The following is a 27,467-nucleotide window of genomic DNA, read 5'->3' as shown; positions in this document are numbered from 1 at the left end:
GTACCCCTCTAAGACATCTATAAGGGCATGTAAGGTCATAGGAAGCTGAATAAAATGACACCTTGATCCGATGTCTTATTCCAGAGATGTTCATGTTTTTCTTATATGTAAGTGAGCCATTCTAGGACACTGATCTGCATGAGAATCTGCCTCCAGGATTATTGGAAATGACAGCGGGAGTTATCAGTGTGATGTGTAATGGCCGCTCTGTGCTCTCCTGATCTCACTGCAGCGGTTCCATTCGGTGAAAAGACCTAGGTCCATCAAGATCAACCTTCCTATAATACACAATGCTGTGCACCAAGTGTGTGATTATATTTGACACAGCTGCAGGTTTCTCTCAGCTTGCAGGTCACAGGCAGACAGAGTTGCAATATTGTTGTGATATAGTAGAGCCATTAGAGCTGCAGCAAATGTGTTTGTAAGGAGACAAAGCTCAGTTCTCCTGTTCTGCGTTAGTTCCATGTCTCACACTGGTAACTCCCCCTTTTATTTAAAATAAGACTGGAGGCAGATTAGTGTCCTACCCAGAGCCCTGAACAGTTCATTTACATATAAGAAAAAAACTAAAACAAATCACAGATATCAAGGTATAATTTTATTCACCTTTCTAACCTACATGCCCATATAGAAGGCTTAAGCGGGTTGATCCTACTGACAAATTCCCTTTAACTTTTTTTTTTCCAGAAACAGCTTCTTAAAAAGGGGGATCATCCACCAAATTGCACAGTAAAAACTGCACACATTAGTAAACATTTCTTAGGCCGGTTTTATATTTGCAGTTGTGTCCGCAGCGTTTCTGACGCATACATCTTTATTTCATATCTTTTACATGGTGATCGCAGGTACACCTGCATTTGCTTACGCATGCGTCGTTTCGCCGTGTGCGGCTGGGCGCGGCTAACGCACCATGTCGCAATTTTTGAGGCGTCAAACTTCCGCCGCCACACGCATGCGGACGCTTGCAGAAGGAGTGCGTCAAAACAACACATTAGTGTCTATGGGAACGCAAGGACATGCATTTGCACATGGGTCTATATACACAGAAATCCCATGAGACACGCCCATTGGGTGTGACTTGTGTGAAGGAAATTCTCCTGGAAAATCTTTTCCCTTTCAAACGCATGCGCATAAAAAGCACAAACGCATGCAAAAACACATGCAAACACAGCTTTTTTTCTGGCATGCGTAAGCAGATGCGGATAAAAAAACGCTGCGTCAGCATGCGTTTTCAGACGATACGCTGCGGACTCAAACCGCAAATGTGAAACTAGCCTTAGAAATGAAGAGGCTGATGTTCTTTGAAAATTCAGCTCAGAATGGTTATAAAGCTTTTTGAAAGCATTTAATGAGTCCAGCTTTAACTTCACTCATAAAATGCTAATTTTTATTTCAAGATAATATATGTCAGAATGGCTTTACTAAGTAAGCACACCAGCTTCATTAGGTCCAAGATCTATTTGTATTGGGAAATCTGTTTCCAGATCTGCTTTAAAGAGGACCTGTCATTTTTAAAAAAAAATGTAGTAAAATACCTGGTAAAAATTCATGCGATCCGTTGATTCTACTGCTCTTTTCTGTTTGTGCCAAGTAGCAGATATATTCAGATTTGATTATTTGGGAGTGCAAAATGTAAAATCTCCTCTTTGTAGTTCAACAGGACTTTTCTGTGGTCTTCTCAGAGGAGGGGGAAGGTGCACTTCAACCCCTTCCCTCCTACATGCTGGCAATCACAGCTCAGCAGCATCTGAGAACAATAGACTGCAAGATCAGCTGCCAAGCTGTGATTGGCAGCATCTAGGAGGTAGGGTTGAAAGCGCATGCCCCTCCAGATGGACTGCAAAGCAGAGATTTCACATAATGCGCGTCAGAAGAAACTAAAATGTCAATTTTTGGAGCCACGCTGCGCAAAATGGAAAAGAAAGGTAAAAATCAGAGGAGCTCAGTGATTCTTTATTTTTTTTTCAACGTATTTAACTTCTCACTTTCTCAAAAAAGGAATAAGTCCTCTTTAAATCAGTGCCTTCAAAAATAAAGCCCAAGACCAGCGTGAACCTTAGTTCTGAAGTAGGCAATCCAATCTTTTTAGCTGGTAGTAAACTTCACAATTCCTATAATCTTTCATTACAACGGCTCTACAAATTAAAATTCCTATTTTGCTTCTATATAAAGCTTATAATATTTCCACATATATCAAGGGATGAAAAACCCTCATGGTTTGGTGCAAAAGGCTACAAAATCGATAAGGAGAGCATCATCGGGGAAGACTACACTCGCCATGATTAATATAGGAGGCGAGAAAACATCGGTTTTATCTATTACTTATTCATATTGTATGAATGGTTATAGGAGCATTCTGAATTAACAATTTACAGCTTTAAATTACGGTAAACTCTGCCCCTCCTTACTCAAAGAAGCCTAATTCAAGATATTTCCCTGACAACATTTTAGTCTACAACATTTCTCATAAGTCTCAGGAAAAGGAAAGTCAGCTTAGGCCAAAATATAGTCAAAACATAAACACTGCATTGTGAGATTAAAAAAAGTCAGCGTTTTCCTTTCAATATACGTTCGACATTCTTCCTATTTGGACCCTGTTTCCTGAGAAAATTGCATTTTTAAAACATTTAAAGTGTTTAGCTCTGCTCTAAAGCAGATTACTTTAAGCATTACAGACTTCCCAGTAATATTTATTTCAATATTACCATGACTGAAATAAAATAAAGTAAAAAAGGTCTTCGGTCTGACACCTGACATTGTATTTGGGCAGTAGCAGTGCTAGTTAGGGTGTGCGTGTGTGTTATATATACACACACACATACATACATATATACGCTTTAATGGTCAGGTCACTTATTTCAACAGTTCTTTGCAAAAGTTAAGCGGCTAACAGCAGCTCCCAAGACTGGACATATGCATTGCAATGTAGAAACGATTTGCTGTGCATATGTTCATTCTTTTCATGTTTATATAGTGCTTTTCAGGAGGGTTACAGAGCCCACCCAGTTGAAAAAGATATGGTGAGCACATACCCCACTAGCATAATGGTATTTATTAGCATTAAAATAAAATGATGTTCATACAGACCGTCATTTCCTGTCAAAGTAAAAAATCTGCCCCATTTTAGTACTAAACTGTCAGAGGAACAAGGAAAAAAGCTTTCTTGGCAAAGACTGCACAGATGTCAGATCTCGGCAACTAGTCAACTCTTGAAATTATCTTAGTTTTCTGGTTACAGAAATCCCGTTTTTTTTTTTGTTAAACAAACTGCAGTTTGGGACAGTGTATTTTTGATACCAGTAAACCCATTTAATTTGTTCTATTGGTCAAAATAAATGATCAAGGCTTTTAAGAAGGCCAATACTAGCCAAAAAACCAGGACACAAAATAGAATAGCTTGTGTCTGTCCGTGCTTGTGGCCTCTCCAGCTCAGTGCCAGATCAGACACTCGTCACCAGCAGGAGTCAGCTGACTAAAAACTGCATAAGGGGGTATTTTGGTTTCAGCAAATAAACCAAGTACTGTATAATGAATAGTAACATTTCCTACAATGCCTCTTTTATTAAGGCCAGTTGAAAAATCAGAGACGTAGGGAAATGGTGAATTTGTAAGAGTGAACTTATAATAGGTCATCAATATAAGGCTGGGCAGTACAGTGATGTGCATCAAGCGACAGCTGTTGACAGAAAAGTCTCAGCAAGTCGTACAAATATTTTTGGTTGTGAGACTATTTTAGTGCTGTGATTCTGCTGCAAATAAAACACCCAGATGGCAGACAAGATACAGTTGCATTGAAGACCATGGCAAATGATTTGTGCACAACTTGGGGACAGTCACAAATATTTCCTCTCCTGCAGTTGTGGAGGGTCGTAATGCTACAAGATAGAAAATTATTCGATGAAATGCAACACTGCGATCTCAATGTCACACTACACACGTCACCGAATAGCCCTAGAACCGGTTCTTTGTTTTGAGATAAAAAGGAGGATTTAACAGAATAATTTAAATTTGCAGAAACCAGAATACAGAATTCGTCAGGTGTATTTACATTTTCTAAGACTGCGCATTCACAAACTTTTGCCGATCACCCAAAAACCGAGCAAAATGTTCGTTCGGTAGGTGAAATGATTTTTTGTGTTCCACAAAGGATCATTATTCTCAGGAGCACATTGTTCTGTGTAAACAGACTTGCACTGATAAGTATATATAAACTGCCATTGTTCTTAACGATCTATTACTGATTGTTGAGTACGCTAAAGCCGGGTTGGCCTGGGTAAAAAGAGTATTAAACGACCACCGATCAGTAAAACAGCTGTCCGACGGCCATTTTTTGCGCCATGTTTGTCAGTGTAAATGGACCCTTAAGCCCCTTTCACATTGCGTCCATCCCTATAATCAGCGGCCCCAATCGGGGCTCACGTCCAAACTCACCGAAAAACGGGATTCGAGCTTGTGTGCCGACGGTCCATTGACTATAATGGTGCAGATAAACAACACGTGCTCTGTCGTGCATCATTTTCGGGTGTAAATGCCTACTGAAGGAGGACACCCAAACAGACTGCATCTGAGTGTCCATCTCCAGTAGGCGTACACTCCAGAAAATGATGCACGTCAGCACATGTTGACTTTATTGGCACCATTATAGTCAATGGCCCTGTCGACGCACACACTCAAATCCCATTTTGCGGAGAATTGTGGGACAAACTACAGTGTGAAAGCTCCCTTAGGTACCAATTTAACAAGATTGATGGATTGATGCTTTACATGCCAGTATTAATTCATGATGCCCTCTCAACAAAATCAGAGGCTGGTTGAGAAATGGAGAAGGGCTTTAAAAGAGGGAACTTATTTTTGTTTTAATAATAAAAAAAAGTTAAAAACAATAAAATTCATAGTAAAAAGAAAATGAAAGATTTGATCCAATTGTTTGCTATGGACTTCTGTACATGAGGGCCTGTATGTATATGACGATCATTTCCTGTGGGAAATTCACTTGTTCTTACTGTAGCATTAAAAGACCATCAGAAAAATATATGGTTAAGAAATAAGAAAACTATAAACATTTGAGCAGGTCATTTAGTAGATTAGTAAAAGAGAAAAAAAAAATCTATGGAACTACAAAAAGGGTCTACTCCTCTGAGAGAAACCATAAGGCTAGATTCACAAGGCAGATTTGTGGCAGAGATATCTGTAACCATCCATTCATGTGCTTGCCACAGAATAAACCCCATTTAGATGAATGGAACAGGTTCTCACATGGAAATTTCCATAGATTTTTTTAATCTCAAATGTGGATATGACATGTGCAAAACTGCCAAATACTGTAGTGTCCTGAGAAGGAAATTGGGGATAGTAGCGATTGTGGTCCCTATTTATAATATTGGTACTGTACACACCTGAAATTAACAGAACTAAATAGCAAACATGGTAATTCCAACATCGTAAAACCTGTCCTGATCACTTTTTAAACTGTTTTTAGGGATAAACAAATTCAACAGGATAATAAAAAAAGTATGTAAATATCTAAAACCTAAAAACATGAATATAATAAACTTCTGCCTCCAGGCAGTAAATTGTCATTCTAATGTTAGGCTTCACACCATTTCCCTGCCGTGCAATTGCTCAGTATTGCTATATAGCAGCCACCTGAAAATGCACATGCTGCAATATTATATATTGGAACCTGGGGGTGGGGGGGGGTGGGGGTACAAATCCGATTGTACTGCCGATCAAGTGCAGAGTGATAACATGGCATGCTTACTTTCAGGAGAAGTCTAGGACTAACTCCCTACTAAAGCATAGATGAAACAGGATAATGGTAATCCACCCTCCTATCCGGCTCACCCACACGGATTATCCGCTTGTACTCCAGAGTCTGAGAAGAAAACAGCTTGCAGAGATCTCCAAGAACGCCTGGTAGGTGCCGATTTAGGTGGAGAACTTGAGGTTCTGTAGGTCATAGGCGTGGGAATGCGTGACGGTGACTTATCTGGTTGGTTATCTGCTCGTGGCCGGATCTTTGGCCGTAGTTTAAGTTTATAGATAGAAGGGATTCGGTCTGGTCGTTTTAATGTTTTCTTGGGTCTTAACACCACTCCACCGGACCCTGCATCTCCCTCAGGGATTACAGAGGCCTCTTCTTGCTCAGCCTCCTCCTGGAGGTCTTCAGCAGCAGGTGGGCAGGAACTATCATCGGAAGAGCTGGACAAGGCTGGAAGTCTTCTCCATGTAGATGCAGGAAGCGTTGCAATATTCCCATCTGTATTCTGCTCTCTTGGTCCTCCAGAGATGTAGAAGTTGAGAGAGGACGAAGAGGAACTAGAGGAACAGTATGCAGAGTCTAAAGCAGCTGGCTCGCTGGAAGGGGGACTAAGTAACAGAGAAGCCCCTTGTGTTCCCCCAGGGTGTTCAGATGAACCCAGAAGTCGTGAATTTTCCAAGAATTCTTTCTCAAGACTACGATAAAGCTGTTGCTCCTGGCGAACATCTAAAGGTGCAGGTGCATATCCTATCTGCCTCTGAGCATGAGATTTTGGAGGCTCCGTATGAATGCGATTGTTTGGGGGCTTGGAGGTCACAGGAGTTGTATATGAATGTTGTCCATCCTTGTCCCGCGTTATAAGCAAAACAGCTTTCTTGTTAGCTGGAGGTCCTTGACTTCGGGCCCGTCGACTAGAAGGACCATTCGGACCTTGAATTCTGCCACGTTCAGGCATGACAGGCTGGGATGCCTGAGATCGCCTTGGCATAGGACCTCTGTCCTGAGACTGACTGCGTGTTATAGAAGAGCGAAGTCCAGGTCTCAATATATCAAATGATTTCCTACCACCAGGGGCGCTCTGAACAGAGGATGCAGAAGAGTCACTGTCACCAGAATACCGCCGTGGGCGAGGAGGCCTAAAACAGAAGGGAAGGATAATAATCATAGGATAAGACAATGTAAAACTCTGCATAATATCAAAAGGAATGAGAGAAATGAAGGAAAGTAAGAAACGAAGGAACGTGTCATCATTAAGAAGACCATTAGTCAAAAGTATAGCAATCGCAATACTGAAGTAATAGCATATACACAAAACAGAAATAAACAATTTTTAATTATTGTGTAACACAAACAATTAAATATGTTTATCAGCATGCAGTGTCACGCTCAGTCACATACGGCACCATCCTTAAAGGGGCTGTGCACTACTTTGACAACTCCTTCCAATCACTATATTTCCCTCCCAAGTAAAACACCACCTATTCTCGCTTCCGTTGCCATTTCAGCGGTGTCAGTGCTGGATCTCCTAGTCACAGAATCCCTGAGGCCAATCAGTGGCTGCTTCATTCTGCCGTCCTTCACACAAATGAGACATCCGGAGGAAGAGAGCAAACAGCAGCAGCTCATTTCCTCCTGAAGTAGGGGACAGTGAAGTGGCCGAGGAATGGCTGCAGGTATTGCGTGACTGGGAGATCCAGTGCCAACACTGCTACAATGGCAATGGAGGCGAGAATAGGTATTTTACTTGGGGGTAATATGGTGCTTAAGAAGGGGTTGCCAGAGTAGTGAACAACCCCTTTAAATAAGATTCATAAGTACAGCTAAATTCCTTCAATCAGCATCACGTAGACTGACAAGTTCTGATTTGTTTTTAATTATAAAACCGGAGAAGACTGGCAAAATATGACCATGTAGGAAAAAAATAATAATTTTGAGAAAAGTGCTGACAAATTAATAAAGATTTACAGAAATGACTGCACAAACCAAGCACAGACATTCTGTGCATCCCTTGCTATGGCCAAACATTTCAGTGCACTTTCCCCACCTACTTTAGTTCAATCTCTGCCTCTCTCTTCCTTGATTGACAGCTATGACTTCACAGGAGCCAGAGATCGATGGAAAACAAGTAGGTGAGAAGATGCATTGAGTACATGTGCATGGCTAGAACAGTCATTTTGTGCTGATAGATTCCCTTTAAGATTTGCACAAGATCGTTTAAAATAAAATTCTATTTTTTAGACCCCAAATATACCTTGGTACCATAGTCATTTGATATGGCAGTTGGTGTGTATTATTAGGGCTGGAAAACCCCTTTAAAGGGCGCCGATTGCAAAGAGTCTCACAGCCAACAGATACTCCTATGATCATGACTCCATAAGGCAAGTATTAAAATCAATGTACATTTAAAAGGGACTGTCAGTAGTGAAGAGAGAGTATACTCGTTGCTCGGGTTTTCCCAAGCACGCTCGGGTGGTCTCCGAGTATTTGTGAGTGCTTGGAGATTTAGTTTTGGTCGCCCGCAGCTGCATGATTTACGGCTGGTGGACAGCCTGAGTACATGTGGGGGTTTCCAGGTTGCTAGGGAATCCCCACATGTATTTAAGCTGTCTAGCAGCCACAAATCATGCAGCTGCGGGCAACGAAAACTAAATCTCCGAGCAGTCACAAATACTCGGAGACCACCTGAGCGTGCTCGGGAAAACCCCAGCAACAAGTATCCTCGCTCATCACTAACTGTCAGCACAAAATGACTGTTCAAACCAAGAGGCGCTCAGTGTCATGGTGTGGCCAATCTACTATATAATTGTCTAAGGGTCACTTCCATCTGTCTTTCTGTCACGGATATTCATTGGTTGCGGCCTCTGTCTGTCATGGAAATCCAAGTCGCTGATTGGTCGTGGCAAAACGCCCACGACCAATCAGCGACGGGCACAGTCTGGCGGCAAAATGGCCGCTCCTTCCCGCAGTCAGTGCCCGCTCCATACTCCCCTCCAGTCAGCCCTGACACAGGGTTAATGGCAGCGTTAATAGACCGCGTTATACCGCGGTGTAACACTCCATTAACGCAGCTATTAACCCTGTGTGACCAACTTTTTACTATTGATGTTGTGGGCAATGTTATATACTGCGTGGGCTGCGTTATATACTGCGTGGGCTGCGTTATATACTGCGTGGCCACTGTTATATACTGCGTGGCCACTGTTATATACTGCGTGGCCACTGTTATATACTGCGTGGCCACTGTTATATACTGCGTGGCCACTGTTATATACTGCGTGGCCACTGTTATATACTGCGTGGCCACTGTTATATACTGCGTGGCCACTGTTATATACTGCGTGGCCACTGTTATATACTGCGTGGCCACTGTTATATACTGCGTGGCCACTGTTATATACTGCGTGGCCACTGTTATATACTGCGTGGCCACTGTTATATACTGCGTGGCCACTGTTATATACTGCGTGGCCACTGTTATATACTGCGTGGCCACTGTTATATACTGCGTGGCCACTGTTATATACTGCGTGGCCACTGTTATATACTGCGTGGCCACTGTTATATACTGCGTGGCCACTGTTATATACTGCGTGGCCACTGTTATATACTGCGTGGCCACTGTTATATACTGCGTGGCCACTGTTATATACTGCGTGGCCACTGTTATATACTGCGTGGCCACTGTTATATACTGCGTGGCCACTGTTATATACTGCGTGGCCACTGTTATATACTGCGTGGCCACTGTTATATACTGCGTGGCCACTGTTATATACTGCGTGGCCACTGTTATATACTGCGTGGCCACTGTTATATACTGCGTGGCCACTGTTATATACTGCGTGGCCACTGTTATATACTGCGTGGCCACTGTTATATACTGCGTGGCCACTGTTATATACTGCGTGGCCACTGTTATATACTGCGTGGCCACTGTTATATACTGCGTGGCCACTGTTATATACTGCGTGGCCACTGTTATATACTGCGTGGCCACTGTTATATACTGCGTGGCCACTGTTATATACTGCGTGGCCTGTATTAACGCATCGGGTATAAGAATATGTCATGGCCTGTGCTATATACTATGTGGCTGCTATATACATACATATTCTAGAATACCCGATGAGTTAGAACCGGGCCACCATCTATTCATTTATATACACCTTCCCACTTGCTTGTTTTCTATCCATCTTTCCCCCTCCACCTCTTTGATTGACAGCTCTGACTTGATGGAGCCACAGAATGGGTGTGGGAAAGTTCACTTCTGGCTAACAATATATAGTCTGGAGTGACGGACCCCAATTTGTACAGACACATGCCTAAGAATAGTATAAGGAAAGGGATCTTTAAAGCCCATTTTACGTCACTTGTCATGTTCCTTTCTTCTGGATTAAAGGAATTTTACTGTATACAATAGAAAGGAAACATAGTAAATTAATGTAAGATATACCATGTATTCATTACTATTACTTGAAAGAACTTGTACGACCACTAATCCTAAAACACAGAAAAGTCCTCACAAAATAAATAAATTACAGCTAACCAAGTAGATTTTATTGCGGACAACTTCAAATGGCTTAAAAGGAAATACGGTATATCACAAATCTAGTGAAACAGAACAGTTTTTAATTAGTACAATTTTGTGATTGTATTTACATCCACAATTATAGGGGCAGCCATCTTAAAGGGGTTGTTCACTGCTTCAATCAATTCAGGACCGCATAGTAAATAAAAACTATGCACATTCACCTTCCGCAGCGGCGCGGTTCAAGCGATGTAGGCGCATGCTGTTCCCAGCAGGTGTTATGACGTTGTTGTGTTACGTAACTGCTGGAGCCAATCGATATTCTATCCGATCCATCAAAATAGAAAAAAGGCTGCAGCCAATTAGCTGCTGTTGATTGGCTGCAGCGGTCACATGACGCAACAATGTTACATTTTCCACTGAGAACAGAAGCGTCGGCATCGTTGAATGACCCCGCTGCGGGAGGAGAATGTACGTTGTTTTTTCTACTGGGCCTCGATTTGATTAAAACAGCTAAGATATAGAAACTCAAAAAAACACATCATGAAAAGCTCACCAAAACCTTGTCAAATGACAAATGCACTAGCAGGGTACAGCAGGCCCCCACTGATAAAGGCTGGAGTAGCACAGGTGCAAAATACTGATGAGAACAATCACCCACTCACCTAAATAATGGAGGGTTGGCTGCCTAGTAGCAACAATGCACACAGGTAAGGCTTGCATAAGACACTATTCACACAGATTGGTGTGATGCACAGTGTCTGGACAGCCTATTGATCACACCCATAGTATTAGCAGGCGGGCCGTCCAGCACTATATATGCATGCACCACACAAAAACCAAGCCAACATAAGGGGCCCTGCCGCACCCTGCAAATATGATAAAAAGTGCAATAAATAGAAGAAAAAATTAATGCATATAATACATTAAATGAGGTATTGGTTACAATTTTGGCCAAAATGGATAAGCTCGCAACCCAATGTCAAGGGTAGGTTAAGTGTTTTTGAATATCCATATTGAATCAGGAGCCCCATATAATGCTCCATACAGTTCATGATGGGCCCCATAAGATGCTCCATACAAAATACGCCCCATATAATGCTCCATACAGTTCATGATGGGCCCCATAAGATGCTCTGTATTAAAATATGCCCCATATAATGCTGCACAAATGCTGATTATGGCCCCATAAGATGCTCCATACAGACATTTGCCCCATATAATGCTGCACAAATGCTGATTATGGCCCCATAAGATGCTCCATAGAGACAATTGCCCTATATGCTGTTGCTGCGATTTAAAAAAAAAAAAAATAGAATTATTCTTACCGTTAATTCGGTTTCTAGTAACCCACCACGACAGCACACCTGGAGGATGTTACCCCTTTCCTAATAGGGACAGGAAATGACAAGAGGTTAAATAACCCCTCCCTCATCCTCCCCTCAGTGTTATTATAAAGGACCACAGGAGAATGAATGCTTCAAATTATATTTATTCTTTTCAGAACGTATATTAAGCAAAGGGAGGGATTACTCCTGCTGTCGTGGTGGGTTACTAGAAACCGAATTAACGGTAAGAATAATTCTATTTTCTCTAGTAACCCCCCACGACAGCACACCTGGAGCAGTACCCAAGAGTAATTTTTAGGGAGGGACTACAGCACTAAGGACTTTTTCTCCGAAGGCTAAGTCTTCTTTTGACATCAGGTCAAGCCTGTAATGTTTGGAGAACGTATGGACCGAGGACCACGTGGCCGCTCTGCATATTTGCTCGATGGAAGCACTGGCTTTCTCGGCCCAGGAGACAGCTGTTGCTCTAGTAGAATGGGCTGTAAGCTTTCCTGGTGGTGGAAGGCCTTGAATTTGATAAGCCTCCAGGATTGCTCTTTTGATCCAATTTGCAATTGTGGATCTGGAAGTCTTCTTCCCCTTATTCTGGCCGAGAAGATGAATAAACAGATTTTGATCTTTTCTAATCTTTTCTGATGCATGAAGATAATAGAGTACCATTCTTCGAACATCCAAAGTATGGAAATGTTCCTCTTCCTCATTCTTTGGTTCTTGATAGAATGATGGAAGAATTATCTCCTGCGATTTGTGGAAATCGGAGACGACCTTTGGGAGAAAGGATGGGTCTAATCGTAGGATAAGCCTGTCCTGAAGAATCTTCATGTAGGGCTCGTTGATTGATAGGGCTTGTAGTTCACCCACTCTTCTGGCTGTTGTTATAGCTACCAGGAAGGTGGTTTTCCAAGCGAGTTTATCCATGGTTATGGAAGATAAGGGTTCAAATGGTGGCAGTGTAAGTCCTTTCAGGACTATATTCAGGTCCCAGGATGGAACTATATTTATGGGTCTTGGAGATATGCGGGATGCCGCCGTCATGAATCTTCTTACCCATCTATGGTTGGCTAAAGACTGGTCAAAATAAGAGCTCAAGGCTGCCACTTGTACCTTGAGGGTGCTGGGTCTGAGATCCTTCTCCAGCCCATCTTGTAGAAAATCCAGGATCTTGGCTAGGTTTGGTTTATCTGGGTTAGGTTGCTCAGGAGCACACCACGTGATGAACGTCTTCCAGATCTTTTGGTAAATAGAATTAGTTACCGTTTTGCGACTTTTTTGTAATGTTTCAATTACTCTCTTTGATAGTCCTCTAGTTCTCAGAATTGAGAATTCAGAAGCCAGGCATTTAGGTGTAGCCTCTCGGGATCTGGATGCAGTATTGGCCCCTGGTAGAGAAGGTCTTTGACCGGTGGAAGTGCTATTGGCCCATCTATCTTTAGACTGATGAGGGCCCCAAACCAACCTCTTTTGGGCCAAAGTGGAGCCACTAGGATCACCTTGAGTTTTTCTGCCCTTATTTTCTGCAGGACTTTTGGTAGGATCGGCAATGGCGGGAACGCGTATGCTAGCGAGAATGTCCATGGCTGGACCAATGCGTCCACAGCTAACCCCGGATTCATCGGATCTAGCGAGAAGAACTGGTCTACCTGTGCGTTCTGACTGTTCGCGAACAAGTCCACTTCTGGCTGTCCCCATCTTTTGACTAGTATCTGAAAGACTTCTGGGTTTAGGCTCCATTCTCCTGGATGGACCTCTGTTCTGCTCAGGAAGTCGGCTTGTACGTTTATCTCCCCTTTTATGTGTAGGGCGGATATGGAGAGAACATGTTCTTCGGCCCACGAAAATATTCTTGCTGATATTCTTTTTAGATCTTCGTGTCTTGTACTTCCCTGGTGGCGAAGGTGGGCAACTGTTGTCATGTTGTCTGAGTATATTTTTAAGTGGGAATTTTGTACAAGAGTTACCGCCGCTTTGAGAACTTCTTCTACTGCTTTTAGCTCTTTGTAATTCGAGGATTGTTGTGTTATTTCGGCTGACCAGAATCCCTGGAATATGTGCTGGTCTACCGTAGCTCCCCAACCTTTTCCACTGGCATCTACTGTTATGGTCACTGCTGGGACCTGCAACCAGGGAACTCCTCTCATTAAGTTCTCTTTTTGTAGCCACCATGTTAATGAGGACTTTACATGCGGTGGTATCCGGATCTTTTTGTCTAGAGAACCTGGGGATCCGTCCCAGCTTGACAGAATATGAGTCTGAAGTATCCTGGTGTGGGCTTGAGCCCATGCCACCATCTGGATGCAAGATGTCATGGTACCTAGAACCGACATGGCCCATCTTAGAGATACTCTCTTCTTGTCCCGCAATGTTCTTATCCTTGATGTAAGCAGGGACCGTTTTTGTTCGGGCAAGAAAGATGTTTGTCTGTGGGAGTCTAATAAGACCCCTAAAAAGATCTTCGTTGTGGACGGAACCATATCCGATTTTTTGGGGTTTATCACCCAACCCAGAGATGACAGGATCTGGACTGTTGTTTGAAGATGTTCCTGTAGAATTGGAACCGTGGGAGCCACTACCAAGAGGTCGTCGAGGTATGGGATTATGCATATCCGTCGACTTCTGATGTACGCCATCACCTCGGACATGACCTTTGTAAAGATCCTTGGAGCTGATGATAGTCCGAATGGGAGGACATTGAACTGGAAGTGGTCTATAACTTCTCCTCTGGTGACTGCAAACCTTAGAAATTTCCGATAGGTTGGATGGACTGGGACGTGATAATATGCGTCCTGTAAGTCGATGGTTGCCATGACGAAGTCTTGCCCTATTAAGGGTACTGTCGATCTGACGGACTCCATTCTGAATCTTCTGTAGGTTACATATTGATTCAGCGGTTTCAGATTGATTATCATCCGATGGGTTCCGTTTGGTTTCCTTATCAGAAATAGGCTGGAATAATGGCCCTTGTTTCTTTCGTCTTTTGGGACTGTGGAGATCACCTTGTTGATTAAGAGATCTTCTATCCCAGTTATCAGGGTGGACTGTAGCTTCGGTGTTGATAACGTTGTAGTTTTCATTCTTTTTTGGGGATATGATGTAAACTCTATTTTCATCCCCTCTTTGACCAATCTTAAGGTCCACTGATCCACACCGATCTCTTGCCAGACTGGGAGGAAGTTCGAAATTCGACCCCCCACTATGACGGCGTCATTGCTTTCTCTGGTTTTGGGGTTGTGAAAGAAAAAGATTCCTGTCTTTCCCTCCTTTCGGATAGCTCCAGCGACCTGTTTTACCCTTTCCTCTGTATTGAGGAGTATGCTCCTGCTGAGTGCAGAAGGGTCTTTTCCTAGGGTTTCTAGGTTCTGGTAAGGTCTTTTTCTTGTCTGAAGCCTTCTCCAAAAGGTCATCCAAGGCTGGTCCAAACATATACTTTCCTTTAAAGGGAATAGAACACAGCCTCATCTTGGAAGTCATATCCCCAGACCAGGATCTTAGCCAGAGTGCACGCCTTACCGAGTTTGACAGTGCGGATGATCTCGCCGTCACTCTCACGGATTCTGCAGAAGCATCTGCTAAAAAGCCTGTTGCTTTCTGGAAGATAGGCAAGGAGGCCAGAATATCTTCTCTCGGAGTACCTGAGGACAAGTGCTCCTCTAGCTGCCCCAGCCAGCGATGCATCGATCTAGCCACGCAAGTGGATACTGAATTGATGTTCAGTAAAGATGCTGACGTTTCCCACGACTTCCTTAGTAGTCCGTCCATCTTACGTTCCAGAGGGTCTCTCAGTTGGGAGGCATCCTCGAATGGTAGCGTGGTCTTTTTGGCTACTCTGGCAATCTGGACGTCCACTTTTGGGACTTCTGACCAGCATGACGCTGTCTCGGCATCCACAGGAAATCTGTCTTTAATTTCCGCTGGAGTAGTCAGCTTCTTTTCTGGGGATTCCCACTCGTCCAGAACTAAATCTCGGATGTTTTGGTGAATAGGAAACACCTGACGCTTCCTAGAACGAAGTCCTCCAAACATCTCTTCTTGCACGGACTGTGCCGTCTTCTCTTCCTCAACCTCCATAGTTTTCCTTACAGCCGTAAGGAGTTCTTCTATATCAGATGAAGAGAAGTAGTATCTCTCTTGCTGGACAGTTTCAGAGTCCAGGGATAATTCACCCTCCTCTGGGGGTTCGTCCGACGTCTCTCCCTGAGAGTCCTCCTGCTCTTCCTCCTGTGGATTAAGTTTCCTTTTCTTAGCCTCAGGAGGGGCACTAGGAGATGGTGTAGGCTGAGAAAGAGTGGCCAGAGATGTTTTAATCTCCTGCTGGATTAAGGTTTTAATCTCCTCTATCAGGGATGGCCGTTCCTCGCTGATAATTTTGTCTGTGCATTCTTTGCACAATGATTTCTTGTATGAAGAGGACAGCTTCTTCATACAAACTGCGCATTTGCGGGTAGTTTTTGTTTTGCTTCCTGATGTGGGTTCCTTGTCCCCCTAAAAAGAAAGGGGAGAAGGAATCATAAGACTACAACCCACATCAGGGAATGGACACCCGGGGCCAGACTACTCACTGGGGCCGGGATGGTGCTGTGTTCTGCAGGTGCAGAGCGTGAGGAAGCAGACATCTCCATAGTCTTCACCACACAGTGGTCCTACCTGCGATGTCTTCCTGTCCAGGGCCTGAATATATAGGCGACCGGACGCAGCACCTGTCCTCCTGGATGAGGACCTCCTCCTCCGGTGTCCGGAAGTACGTGGGGGGAGAACGCCGACGTCTTCCATGCTATCTCCTAGCGTTCCTGGCTGGAACGCACGAGGAACTTCCTGATTCAGAGAAGCCGGCCGGCGTCTGACGTCACATCCGGCCGCCGGCTTCAGACCGGAAGTACCCACACGCGCGCGCGGTGCGGAGGAGGAGAAGGGCTGGAGAGCTCCGAGAGGCCTCCAGCCAAAGAACGCCCCAGACCTTACCCGCAGGCGCGGAATGGTGGCGAAGGAGTCCCGAGTCGGAGGAGACGGGAGCAGCGACAGGGAATGGACGCAAGTCTGATCCCAGCTGCCCGGCCAGATTATCTGTATTCCCCCCGGTGACCGCTGCCGGCACAGTGCACCTGGGATGACCTCTTCATCCCTAGTAGGGACAGGAAAGAACACTGAGGGGAGGATGAGGGAGGGGTTATTTAACCTCTTGTCATTTCCTGTCCCTATTAGGAAAGGGGTAACATCCTCCAGGTGTGCTGTCGTGGGGGGTTACTAGAGAAAAAAAAAATAAAAAATAAAAAAAAAAAAAATCACAAACTCGCCTCTCGTCGCTAAGGCCCCCGGCACTTGCTATAGTCACCTGTCCGCGTTCCACCGCTGGGCGCCGCTGTGTCTTCCGCGTCCTCTGCACTGAAGTTCAGGCAGAGGGCGGTGCGCACACTAATCGCGTCCTCTGTCCGGAGCGTCACTGCAGAGGACGCGGAAGACGGAGCCCGGCGGTGGAACACGGACAGGTGAATGTGGCGCAATGCCCCCATTATACTCACCTGCTCCTGGCGCCGTCCCTGGTTTTCCGGGCGCCGGCAGCTTCCTCTTGTGTTGAGCGGTCACATGGTACCGCTCATTACAGTAATGAATATGCGGCTCCACCCCTATAGGAGTGGAGTCGGGTCCATATTCATTACTGTAATCAGCGGTACCATGTGACCGCTCAACGCTGGAAGAAGCTGCCGGCGCCCAGAGAAACAGGGACGTGCAGAGACCGCGCCAGGAGCAGGCTCACACAGGGTTAATGCCGGCTGTAAAGGACCGCGTTATGCCGCAGGTAACGCACTTCGTTACCACTGCTATTAACCCTGTGTGTCTCCAACTTTTTACTATTGATGCTACCTATGCGGCATCAATAGTAAAAAAAATGTCATGTTAAAAATAATTAAAAAAACAAAAAAACAAAAACCTGCTATGCTCACCCTCTGTTGTCCGACGAGCCGCTCGCGCCGGCTGCCATCTTCCGTTCCCGGCGATGCATTGTGAAATTACCCAGAAGACTTAGTGGTCTCGCTAAGTCATCTGGGTAATTTCGCAATGCATCCTGGGAACAGAAGATGGCAGCAGCCGTGCGCATATCGCCGGAGCTTCGGTGGATCCCAGGGGGTGAGTATATAACTATTTTTTATTTTAATTATTTTTTATTTTTTTTAACAGGGATATGGTGCCCACACTGCTGTATACTACGTGGGCAGTGTTAGATACCGCGTGGCTGCTATATACTACAAAGGCAGTGTGCAAAATACTACGTGGCTCTGTGCTATATACTATGTGGCTGGGCAATATACTACGTGGACGGGCATATTCTAGAATACCCGATGCGTTAGAATCGGGCCACCATCTAGTGTATGTATATATATATATCCTATATCAGGGGTCCCCAACTCCAGGCCTCGAGGGCCGCCAACAGTGCAGGTTTTCAGGATTTCTTTAGTATTGCATCGGTGGTAATGTGATCATCTGCACAGGTGATGATTCCAACCCCTGTGCAATACTAAGGAAATCCTGAAAACCTGCACTGTTGGCGGCCCTCGAGGCCTGGAGTTGGGGACCACTGTCCTATATATTTCCCTTCATAGCAATCCTTTGTTCTCAGTGGTACTATATATAATTTTAATTTCTCGTTAAAGAAATACTTTACTACTTAATAATTAAAGAAAATTCCCAACGGTGTCTTCTCGTATATGAGTGTTGATGACTATGGCAGGGCTGGCACAATACAGAATGACTATTCACTGCCCCTTTATACAGTTTATGGTATGCTCCTTTCAATCAATGAGAGGCTAAACATAATGACAGGATGAGGCAGCTTGTGAGCTCAGAGCCTCAGTGACCTTGTTGGGTGAAGTCAGCTGACTTACAAGTGAAGCGAGGAGACACAACATCCTTTGTTAGCTCATCAGGCTGTTTACGAGGCAGTTCCTTTAGAGAATCCGGCATTATTCAGAATACACCTTAGGTATTTATATTTCAGAATTGCGGGATATTTGCTTTAGGATCACTAAAAAGGTGTAGCTTTACAGAGTATACACGGCCTTATCCTGGTATAAAAAGGCCACTATAAGGACAAACGTACGGCGTCTTTCATGAGTAGTTCATGGATAGCGTGATCAATGCAGGTAGCCTGCCTCTGAGCGCGATGTTTCACCACAATCCCTGAAATAATCTGATAATCCTTCATCCATAGAATGAAACTATTGTCTTTGTTTGCTGTACAATTATTATATTATTTTTCCATTCTCCAACATTTTGTACAACGTATACCATATATATTCGAGTATAAGCCGAGAATTTTAGCCCATTTTTTTAGGCTGAAATTGCCCCTCTCGGCTTATACTCGAGTCATACCCAGGGGTCGGCGAGCGGAGCTGTGTAATACTCACCTGCTCCTGGCGCGGTCCCTGGTTCCCCGGGTGCCGCAGCTTCTTCCTCTAGTGAGCGGTCACATGGTACCGCTCATTACAGTAATGAATATGGACCCCACTCCACTCCCATAGGGGTGGAGCCGCATATTCATTACTGTAATGAGCGGTACTATCTGACCGCTCACTACAGGAAGAAGCTGCGGCATCGGGGGAACCAGGGACCGCGCCGGAAGTAGGCGAGTAGTGTGCGATAGTCACCTGCTCCTCGTTCCACCGCCGCCGGGCGCCGCTGTGTCTTCCATCCTCTGCACTGACGCTCAGGTCAGAGGGCGTGGTGATGCGATTAGTGGTCGCCGCCCTCTGCCTGATCGTCAGTGCAGAGGATGGAAGACACAGCAGCGCCCGGCGGCGGTGGAACGAGGAGCAGGTGAATATAGCAAGTGCCGGGGGCCTGAGAGGTGAGTATGTGATTTTTTTTATCGCAGCAACAGCACTTGGGGCAAATGACTGTATGGAGCATCTTATGGGGCCATAAGCAACGTTTGTGGAGCATTATATGGGACATTTTAATATGGAGCATGTTATGGAGTCCATCATAAACTGTATGGAGCATTATATGGGGCATATTTTAATATGGAGCATCTTATGGGGCCATCATAAACTTTATGGAGCATTATATGGGGCTCCTGATTCAATATGGATATTCAAAAACACTTAACCTACTGATGTCTCAATTTTACTTTTATTGGTATCGATTTGTATTTTTGACTTACCGGTAGCTGCTGCATGTTCCACCCTAGGCTTATACTCGAGTCATTAAGTTTTCCCAGTTTTTTGTGGCAAAATTAGGGGTCTCGGCTTATACTCAGGTCGACTTATACTCAAGTATATCTACGGTAGCTTTGGCTGGACTTGAATATAGCTATAAAGACAACAGGAGCTGCAAAATATATCTATCAAACTAAACAGGAAAGGAATTCTGGAACAACTTGCGTCAAAAAATACCCCCAAACCCTGTGTTTCCTGCCTTGCACCATATTTATTATGAGATTTAGACACTCATCGTGTCTTATCTGAGTGTGAGGATTGGCCTGGTCAAGAAAAATAATTCTCTAAATGCAAATTTCTGGTACTAAGCAAGCCAAGAGATAGGTGATTTAATAAATCTGTCTAAGGCCATGATCACACGTTCAGAATTTTACCTGAGTATTTGTAAGCCAAACCCAGGAGTGGGTGATAAATACAGGAGTGGTGACGTGTTTCTATTATACTTTTCCTCTAATTGCTCCACTCTGGATTGTAAAATACTGAATGTGTGAACATGGCCTAATTTTAAGACTGCTCAGATTTAACAGCACAAACTATCTGATACATTATTGAGAAATATGCCCCTCTGGGTTCTTAAGGTGGTGGCTACGCTTGACTCCCAATAATAGCGACAATTAATCGGAATGCAATGACAATGTAAACAAAGGTGAGCTACAGTTTGGGGAAGGCACTTTCCTACACCAGCATGACAATGCCAGTGTCCAGCCTTGTAAAAATATTAGAAAAAAAAAAAAAATAATAATGGTCTGCCAATTTGGATTACAGCCTGAAATGTCTATGTCATATGTACAATCGTGTTTATTAATCTATGCTTGGTTACACAGCGCCATCATGATCTGCTGTGTTTCACAAACATTATTATTGTGTTCCATGTTGGAAATGTTTTACACCTTCCTTACACAAACTGTGAATTTAGGGTAACCCCAGGCTGCGTTCTTTGAGGAAGTGATTCCGTCATGAGCACAGTGTTCTTGTTCTTACAAGAAAAGAAATAAGGATAGATTGAAAACACAAACGTGTGGCAACACTGCCCCATACATAAGAGGTAAGCAGTGCCAGCATGTGTCAGGACAGACGGCTGTGTAGTCCCACAACGGTAAATTGCTTTCTGTCCACGTGCAGGAAATCAGTAAGGATTTAGCAGCTTTCCTTCAATGTGTTTGCATTTGTAGTATTTTTCTTTATCACTGCGGCTACATGTCATGTTCCACAATGAGAAAGATCGATCATCAGCGAACGGTAAATTATCCAGTGTGTTTTGGCCATACGTCATATTTACTTGTTTATCTAGAATTGATGGCTGCCAAATGCTGAACTCATCCAGCAGAATACTCCAATCCACATATCTGGATTCAGGTCACATGTTTGGACCAGTTCATTGGAAACCAAAGATCACTCCATTTTTAGGCTTCATGTAATATACCCCTGGTGACTAAAAGGTTGTCTGTGTAGTGTAACATTATGTCACGCCATCCCCGGGAGAGCCAGTGCCGACACTGGAGAAGTGTTAGTATTGATCCCAAGGAGAGCCAGTGCCGACACCGGAGAAGTGTTAGTATTGATTGAGAAGAGTTTGCCCAAGTAGTGGACAACCCCTTTAAGTTTAGCAGGCAAACTTTACCATTATTGTACACAATGAATGCAAGTGAATTACCGAGCATATGAGCAACGCCTCATACCTGAATGAGTTAATTCCAGGGCGATCTTTCTGAGACACTGCCGCCTTTGAGGTGCTGTTCAGAGATGCGGGCGGGCCTGGAACTGCTCGCCGTGGAGTGCTTGGTTCCGAGTGCGGAACATTTCTGGGCAAGCCCTCAGAATAACGTCCTCGGGAAGGGCTGGAGGTGCCAGGGACTGTGAGGTTAGCGCCACGTTGGGGGGAAAATGTTATCGGGCGCGAAGCTGGAGCGCGATGGGCTAAGGATAGGTAATAAGAGTTAAGAGAAATACATTACATTAAATGAATTCACAACTAATAGCATGTTATCCCCATTTCTTACCTATATCAAGCCTAGTTACCTGCCATTATTTATAGCGTATGGGGTCAACATTTGGACGGCTGTTATATCTGTCTAGGCTATCCTTGCAGCAGCCAATACATCGAGTAACCAGTAGATGCAGAGGTTGCAATCCCAACTGGGCCCTGAAGACTAAAGAGGTCCAAACGGTCCAGTCGCCCCATAGGAAGAGACTATTAAAGACTTGTGATAGTTGGGGGGCTTCTGGATATTTTGCAGTGTAGCCCACAAGCGATAAGGTACACCACACATTACAAAGGTGAGCAACTAGAATACTATCGGCTCCCATCACCTCAGTGGTGTTCATAGAAGTCTATGAGAAACTGAACGATACAAATCACAGCAGACAGCTGCCTACAAAGAGAATGAATACTACACAAACTATGAACAGAATGGCAGGAACACTCATCCAGGGAAATACACAATTTATTTAGCAATTGCAATATTCTTAACGGATGTCAATTAATGGATTTAAAATAAAAAAAAAAAATTTAGAGCGACCCTTTTAACCCCTTCGCGCCATGCGCCATACTAGTACTGCGCTGCCGGCACTGCATTAGTGCCAGCAGCAGTACTAGTACGGCGCACCGATCACCGCGGTCTCGCGCTGAGCGCCGCGGTGATCGGGTGCGGGTGTCAGCTGTATATGACAGCTGACACCCCGCAGCAATGCCCACGATCGGCGCTATCGCCGATCGCGGGCATTTAACCCCTCTGATGCCGCTGTCAGTAGTGACAGCGGCATAGAGGGGGATCGCGCAGGGACGGGGGCTCCCTGCGCTCTCCCACCGGAGCAACGCAATGAGATCGCGTTGCTCCGGTGACCCGGAAGGAGTCCCCGGATCCAAGATGGCCGCCGGACTCCTTCCGGGTCATGAAATGACCTGGCTAGCCGGCGCCTGCTGAGAGCAGGCGCTGGAGAGCCAGCTAAGCTGCCTGTCAGATCGTTGATCTGACAGTGTGCCATGCACAGTGTCAGATCAACGATCTGATCTAATACAGAGATGTCCCACCCTGGGACAATGTTAGAAAGTAAAAAAAAAAAAAAAAATAGAATGTGTAAAAAAAAATAAAAAAAATCCCCAAATAAAAAAAAAAAAAAAAAATTTCCCAATAAATCCATTTATTTATGTAAAAAAAAAAAAAAAAACAATAAATGTACACATATTTGGTATCGCCGCGTTCGTAACGACCCGCTCTATAAAACTATCCCACTAGTTAACCCCTTCAGTGAACACCGCAAAAAAAAAAAAAAAAAAACAAGGCAAAAAACAACGCTTTATTATCTTACAGGCGAACAAAAAGTGGAATAACACGCGATCAAAACGACGGATATAAATAATCATGGTACCGCTGAAAACGTCATCTTGTCCCGCAAAAAAAAAGCCGCCATACAGCATCATCAGCAGAAAAATAAAAAAGTTATAGCTCTCAGAATAATGCGATGCAAAAAACAATTATTTTTTTATATAAAATAGTTTTTATTGTGTAAAAGCGCCAAAACATAAAAAAAATTACATAAATGAGGTATCGCTGTAATCGTACTGACCCGAAGAATAAAACTGCTTTATCCATTTTACCACACGTGGAACGGTATAAACGCCCCCCCTAAAAGAAATTCAGGAATTGCTGGTTTTTGTTCATTCCGCCTCCCAAAAATCGGAATAAAAAGCGATCAAAAAATGTCATCTGCCTGAAAATGTTACCAATAAAAACGTCAACTCATCCCGCAAAAAACAAGATCTCACATGACTCTGTGGGCCAAAATATGGATAAATTATAGCTCTCAAAATGTGGTGATGCAAAAACTATTTTTTGCAATAAAAAGCGTCTTTTAGTGTGTGACGGCTGCCAATCATAAAAATCCGCCAAAAAAACGCTATAAAAGTAAATCAAACCCCCCTTCATCACCCCCTTAGTTAGGGAAAAATAATAAAATGTAAAAAAATGTATTTATTTCCATTTTCCCATTAGTGCTAGGGTTAGGGCTAGGGTTAGTGCTAGGGTTAGGGTTGGGGTTAGGGTTGGGGTTAGGGTTTCAGTTATAATTGGGGGTTTCCACTGTTTAGGCACATCAGGGGCTCTCCAAACGCGACATGGCGTCCGATCTCAATTCCAGCCAATTCTGCTTTGAAAAAGTAAAACAGGGCTCCTTCCCTTCCGAGTTCTCCTGTGTGCCCAAACAGTGGTTCCCCCCAACATATGGGGTATCAGCGTTCTCAGGACAAGTTGGACAACAACTTTTGGGGTCCAATTTGTCCTGTTACCCTTGGGAAAATAAAAACATAGGGGATAAAATATCATTTTCGTGGAAAAAAAAAATATTTTTTATTTTCACGGCTCTGCGTTATAAACTGTAGTGAAACACTTGTTGGTTCGAAGCTCTCACAACACATCTAGATAAGTTCCTTTGGGGGTCTAGTTTCCAATATGGGGTCACTTGTGGGGGGTTTCTACTGTTTAGGTACATCAGGGGCTCTGCAAATGCAACATGACGCCTGCAGACCATTCCATCTAAGTCTGCATTTCAAATGGCGCTCCTTCCCTTTCGAGCTCTGCCGTGCACCCAAACAGTGGTTCCCCCCAACATATGGGGTATCAGCGTTCTCAGGACAAGTTGGACAACAACTTTTGGGGTCCAATTTGTCCTGTTACCCTTGGGAAAATAAAAACATAGGGGATAAAATATCATTTTCGTGGAAAAAAAAATATTTTTTATTTTCACGGCTCTGCGTTATAAACTGTAGTGAAGCACTTGTTGGTTCAAAGCTCTCACAACACATCTAGATAAGTTCCTTGGGGGGTCTAGTTTCCAATATGGGGTTACTTGTGGTGGGTTTCTACTGTTTAGGTACATCAGGGGCTCTGCAAATGCAACATGACACCTGCAGTCCATTCCATCTAAGTCTGCATTTCAAACGGTGCTCCTTCCCTTCCGAGCTCTGCCATGCACTCAAACGGTGGTTCCCCCCCACATGTGGGGTATCATCGTACTCAGGACAAATTGGACAATAACATTGGTGGTCCAATTTCTCCTGTTACCCTTGGGAAAAAAAAAATTGCGGGCTAAAACATCATTTTGTGGAAAGAAAAAATGATTTTTTAATTTTCACAATGCTACATTCTAAACTTTAGTGAAACAATTGGGGGTTAAAAGTGCTCACCACACATCTAGATAAGTTCATTAGGGGGTCTTCTTTCCAAAATGGGGTCACTTGTGGGGGGTTTCCACTGTTAAGGCACGTCAGGGGCTCTCCAAATGCGACATGGCGTCCGATCTCAATTCCAGCCAATTTTGCATTGAAAAGTCAAATGGCACTCCTTCCCTTCTGAGCTCTGCCATGCGCTCAAACAGTGGTTTATCCCCATATATGAAGTATCGACGTACTCAGGACAAATTGCACAACAACTTTTGGGGTACAATTTATCCTTTTACCCTTGGGAAAATAAAAAATTTGGGGCAAAAAGATCATTTTTTGTGAAAATTAATAAAAAATTTTGTTTTACGGCTCTACATTATAAACTTCTGTGAAGCACTTGGAGGTTCAAAGTGCTCACCACACATCTAGATTAGTTCCTTAGGGGGTCTACTTTCCAAAATGGTGTCACCTGTGGGGGTTTCCACTGTTTAGGCACATCAGGGGCTCTCCAATCGTGACATGGGCTCCGATCTCAATTCCAGCAAATCTTGCATTGAAAAGTCAAATAGCGCTCCTTCCCTTCCGAGCTCTGCCATGTGCCCAAACAGTGGTTTACCCCCACATATGGGGTATCGGCGTACTCAGGACAAATTGTACAACGACTTTTGTGGTCCAATTTCTCCTGTTACCCTTGGTAAAATGAAACAAATTGGACCTGAAGTAAAAATTTTGTGAAAAAAAAGTTAAATGTTCAATTTTTTTAAACATTCAAAAAATTCCTGTGAAGCACCTGAAGGGTTAATAAACTTTTTGAATGTGGTTTTGAGTACCTTGAGGGGTGCAGTTTTTAGAATGGTGTCACTTTTGGGCATTTTCTGTCATATAGACCCCTCTTCAAGTGTGAGGTGGTCCGTAAAAAAATGGTTTTGCAAATTTTGTTGCAAAAATGAGAAATCGCTGGTCAACTTTTAACCCTTATAACGTCCTAACAAAAAAAAATTATGTTTCCAAAATTGTGCTGATGTAAAGCAGACATGTGGGAAATGTTGTTTATTAACTATATTATGTGATATAACTCTCTAATTTAAGGGCATAAAAACTAAGAGTTTGAAAATTGCTAAATTTTCATAATTTCCGACAAATTTTTGTTTTTTTCACAAATAAATGCAAGTCATATCGAAGAAGTTTTACCACTATCATGAAGTACAATATGTCACGAGAAAACAATGTCAGAATCACCAGGATCCGTTGAAGCGTTTCAGAGTTATAACCTCATAAAGTGACAGTGGTCAGAATTGTAAAAATTGGCCCTGTCACTTAGGTGAAAACAGGCTTTGGGGTGAAGGGGTTAATTACATTTGCATAGAGCAGTACATACAGTACTTACAAGCAAACTGGCATCTGCAGGGATCATGCTTGTCCAGGTAATGCTCCAGCGTATCCCATCCTCCACCAACACGAACCATAACATGACTCCGAAGAACCTGCGAGACGTGAAGTGGTTTATTTCGTGCTCCTCCCACGTATAAAAACAGCAATTGTGGAGCGCTGCTTGGTAGGACTCAATGATGCGTCGTCGCTCCGTTATTAAGTTATATTTTATAGAAATTAACACCTTGGTGCTACCAGTCGAGGTTGGGTCCCTATCACACCGACACCGCCCAATCAGTGCCAACTAGGCCATTGCTCATGGACACACCTCTTTGGAAACACCCAGCTGTCATATTGTTTCATAAATATTCCAAAGGAATAACAAAAACAGCACAACGCTGAGATCTTTGAAAAAAATGCCTTGGAATTGTTATTTCTTGGGAAATACAAGCTTTTACTGAAAAAAGTCAGGATGGTCCTCTATAAAGGGAACCCATCACAAGGTTTTTCACTGCCCCATCTGAGAGCGGCATGATGCATGGCCAGAGAACTGGATTCCAGCAATGTGTCACTTACTAGGCTGTTTGATGCAGTTTTCTCTGCTGCAGAGTTGCTCGTCTCTTGAATGCGGAGCTCTGTATTACCCCGCCACACCTCTGATCGGCAGCTTTCTATGTAAACAGTGCATAGGCAGAAAGCTGCCAGTAGTGGGTGTGGGATTCTAAAGAGATCTTGAATGTTTTATCAATAGGAGGGTTATCAAAACTGCAGCAAGCAGCCCAGTCAGTGACATCGCTGGAATAAGGGTCTGGCTCTACATGATGCTGCTGTTTGATTAGTTTGGTGTGAACAGGTTCCTACAGACTTGTTCAATGGGCTACTTGCACATGTGTTTCTGGTTCTTTAATAATATGGTTGCATGATTGTATGGGTATGTGCACACGTTGCGGATTCTCTGCGGATCCACAGCGTTTTTTGCAGTGCAGAAATGCCGCAGATCCGCAATTGATTTACAGTACAATGTAAATCAATGAGAAAAAAAAAAAATGCTGTGCACACTTTCCGGAAAATCCGCAGCGGAAACGCTGCGGTT

General features: G+C 43.8%; 1 protein-coding gene across 1 annotated transcript in view; it reads right to left on the bottom strand.

Moving 5' to 3' along the window:
* Positions 1-3,260: 3,260 nt before the first annotated feature.
* Positions 3,261-27,467, bottom strand: part of GAS2L1 (growth arrest specific 2 like 1) — a 35,591-nt gene continuing 11,384 nt past the window's right edge. Inside the window, exons 4-6 of the mRNA XM_069759982.1 lie at positions 26,391-26,487; positions 21,525-21,762; positions 3,261-6,897 (exon numbers count right to left, since the gene is read on the bottom strand). Coding sequence (XP_069616083.1) covers positions 5,841-6,897; positions 21,525-21,762; positions 26,391-26,487 — 1,392 coding nt within the window. The 3' untranslated portion in view covers positions 3,261-5,840. The remainder of the gene's footprint in view (positions 6,898-21,524; positions 21,763-26,390; positions 26,488-27,467) is intronic.

This window comes from Ranitomeya imitator, chromosome 1, assembly GCF_032444005.1.
Source record: "Ranitomeya imitator isolate aRanImi1 chromosome 1, aRanImi1.pri, whole genome shotgun sequence".
Classification (NCBI taxonomy): Eukaryota; Metazoa; Chordata; class Amphibia; order Anura; family Dendrobatidae; genus Ranitomeya; species Ranitomeya imitator.
This window is presented reverse-complemented; position numbering and strand designations above follow the sequence as displayed.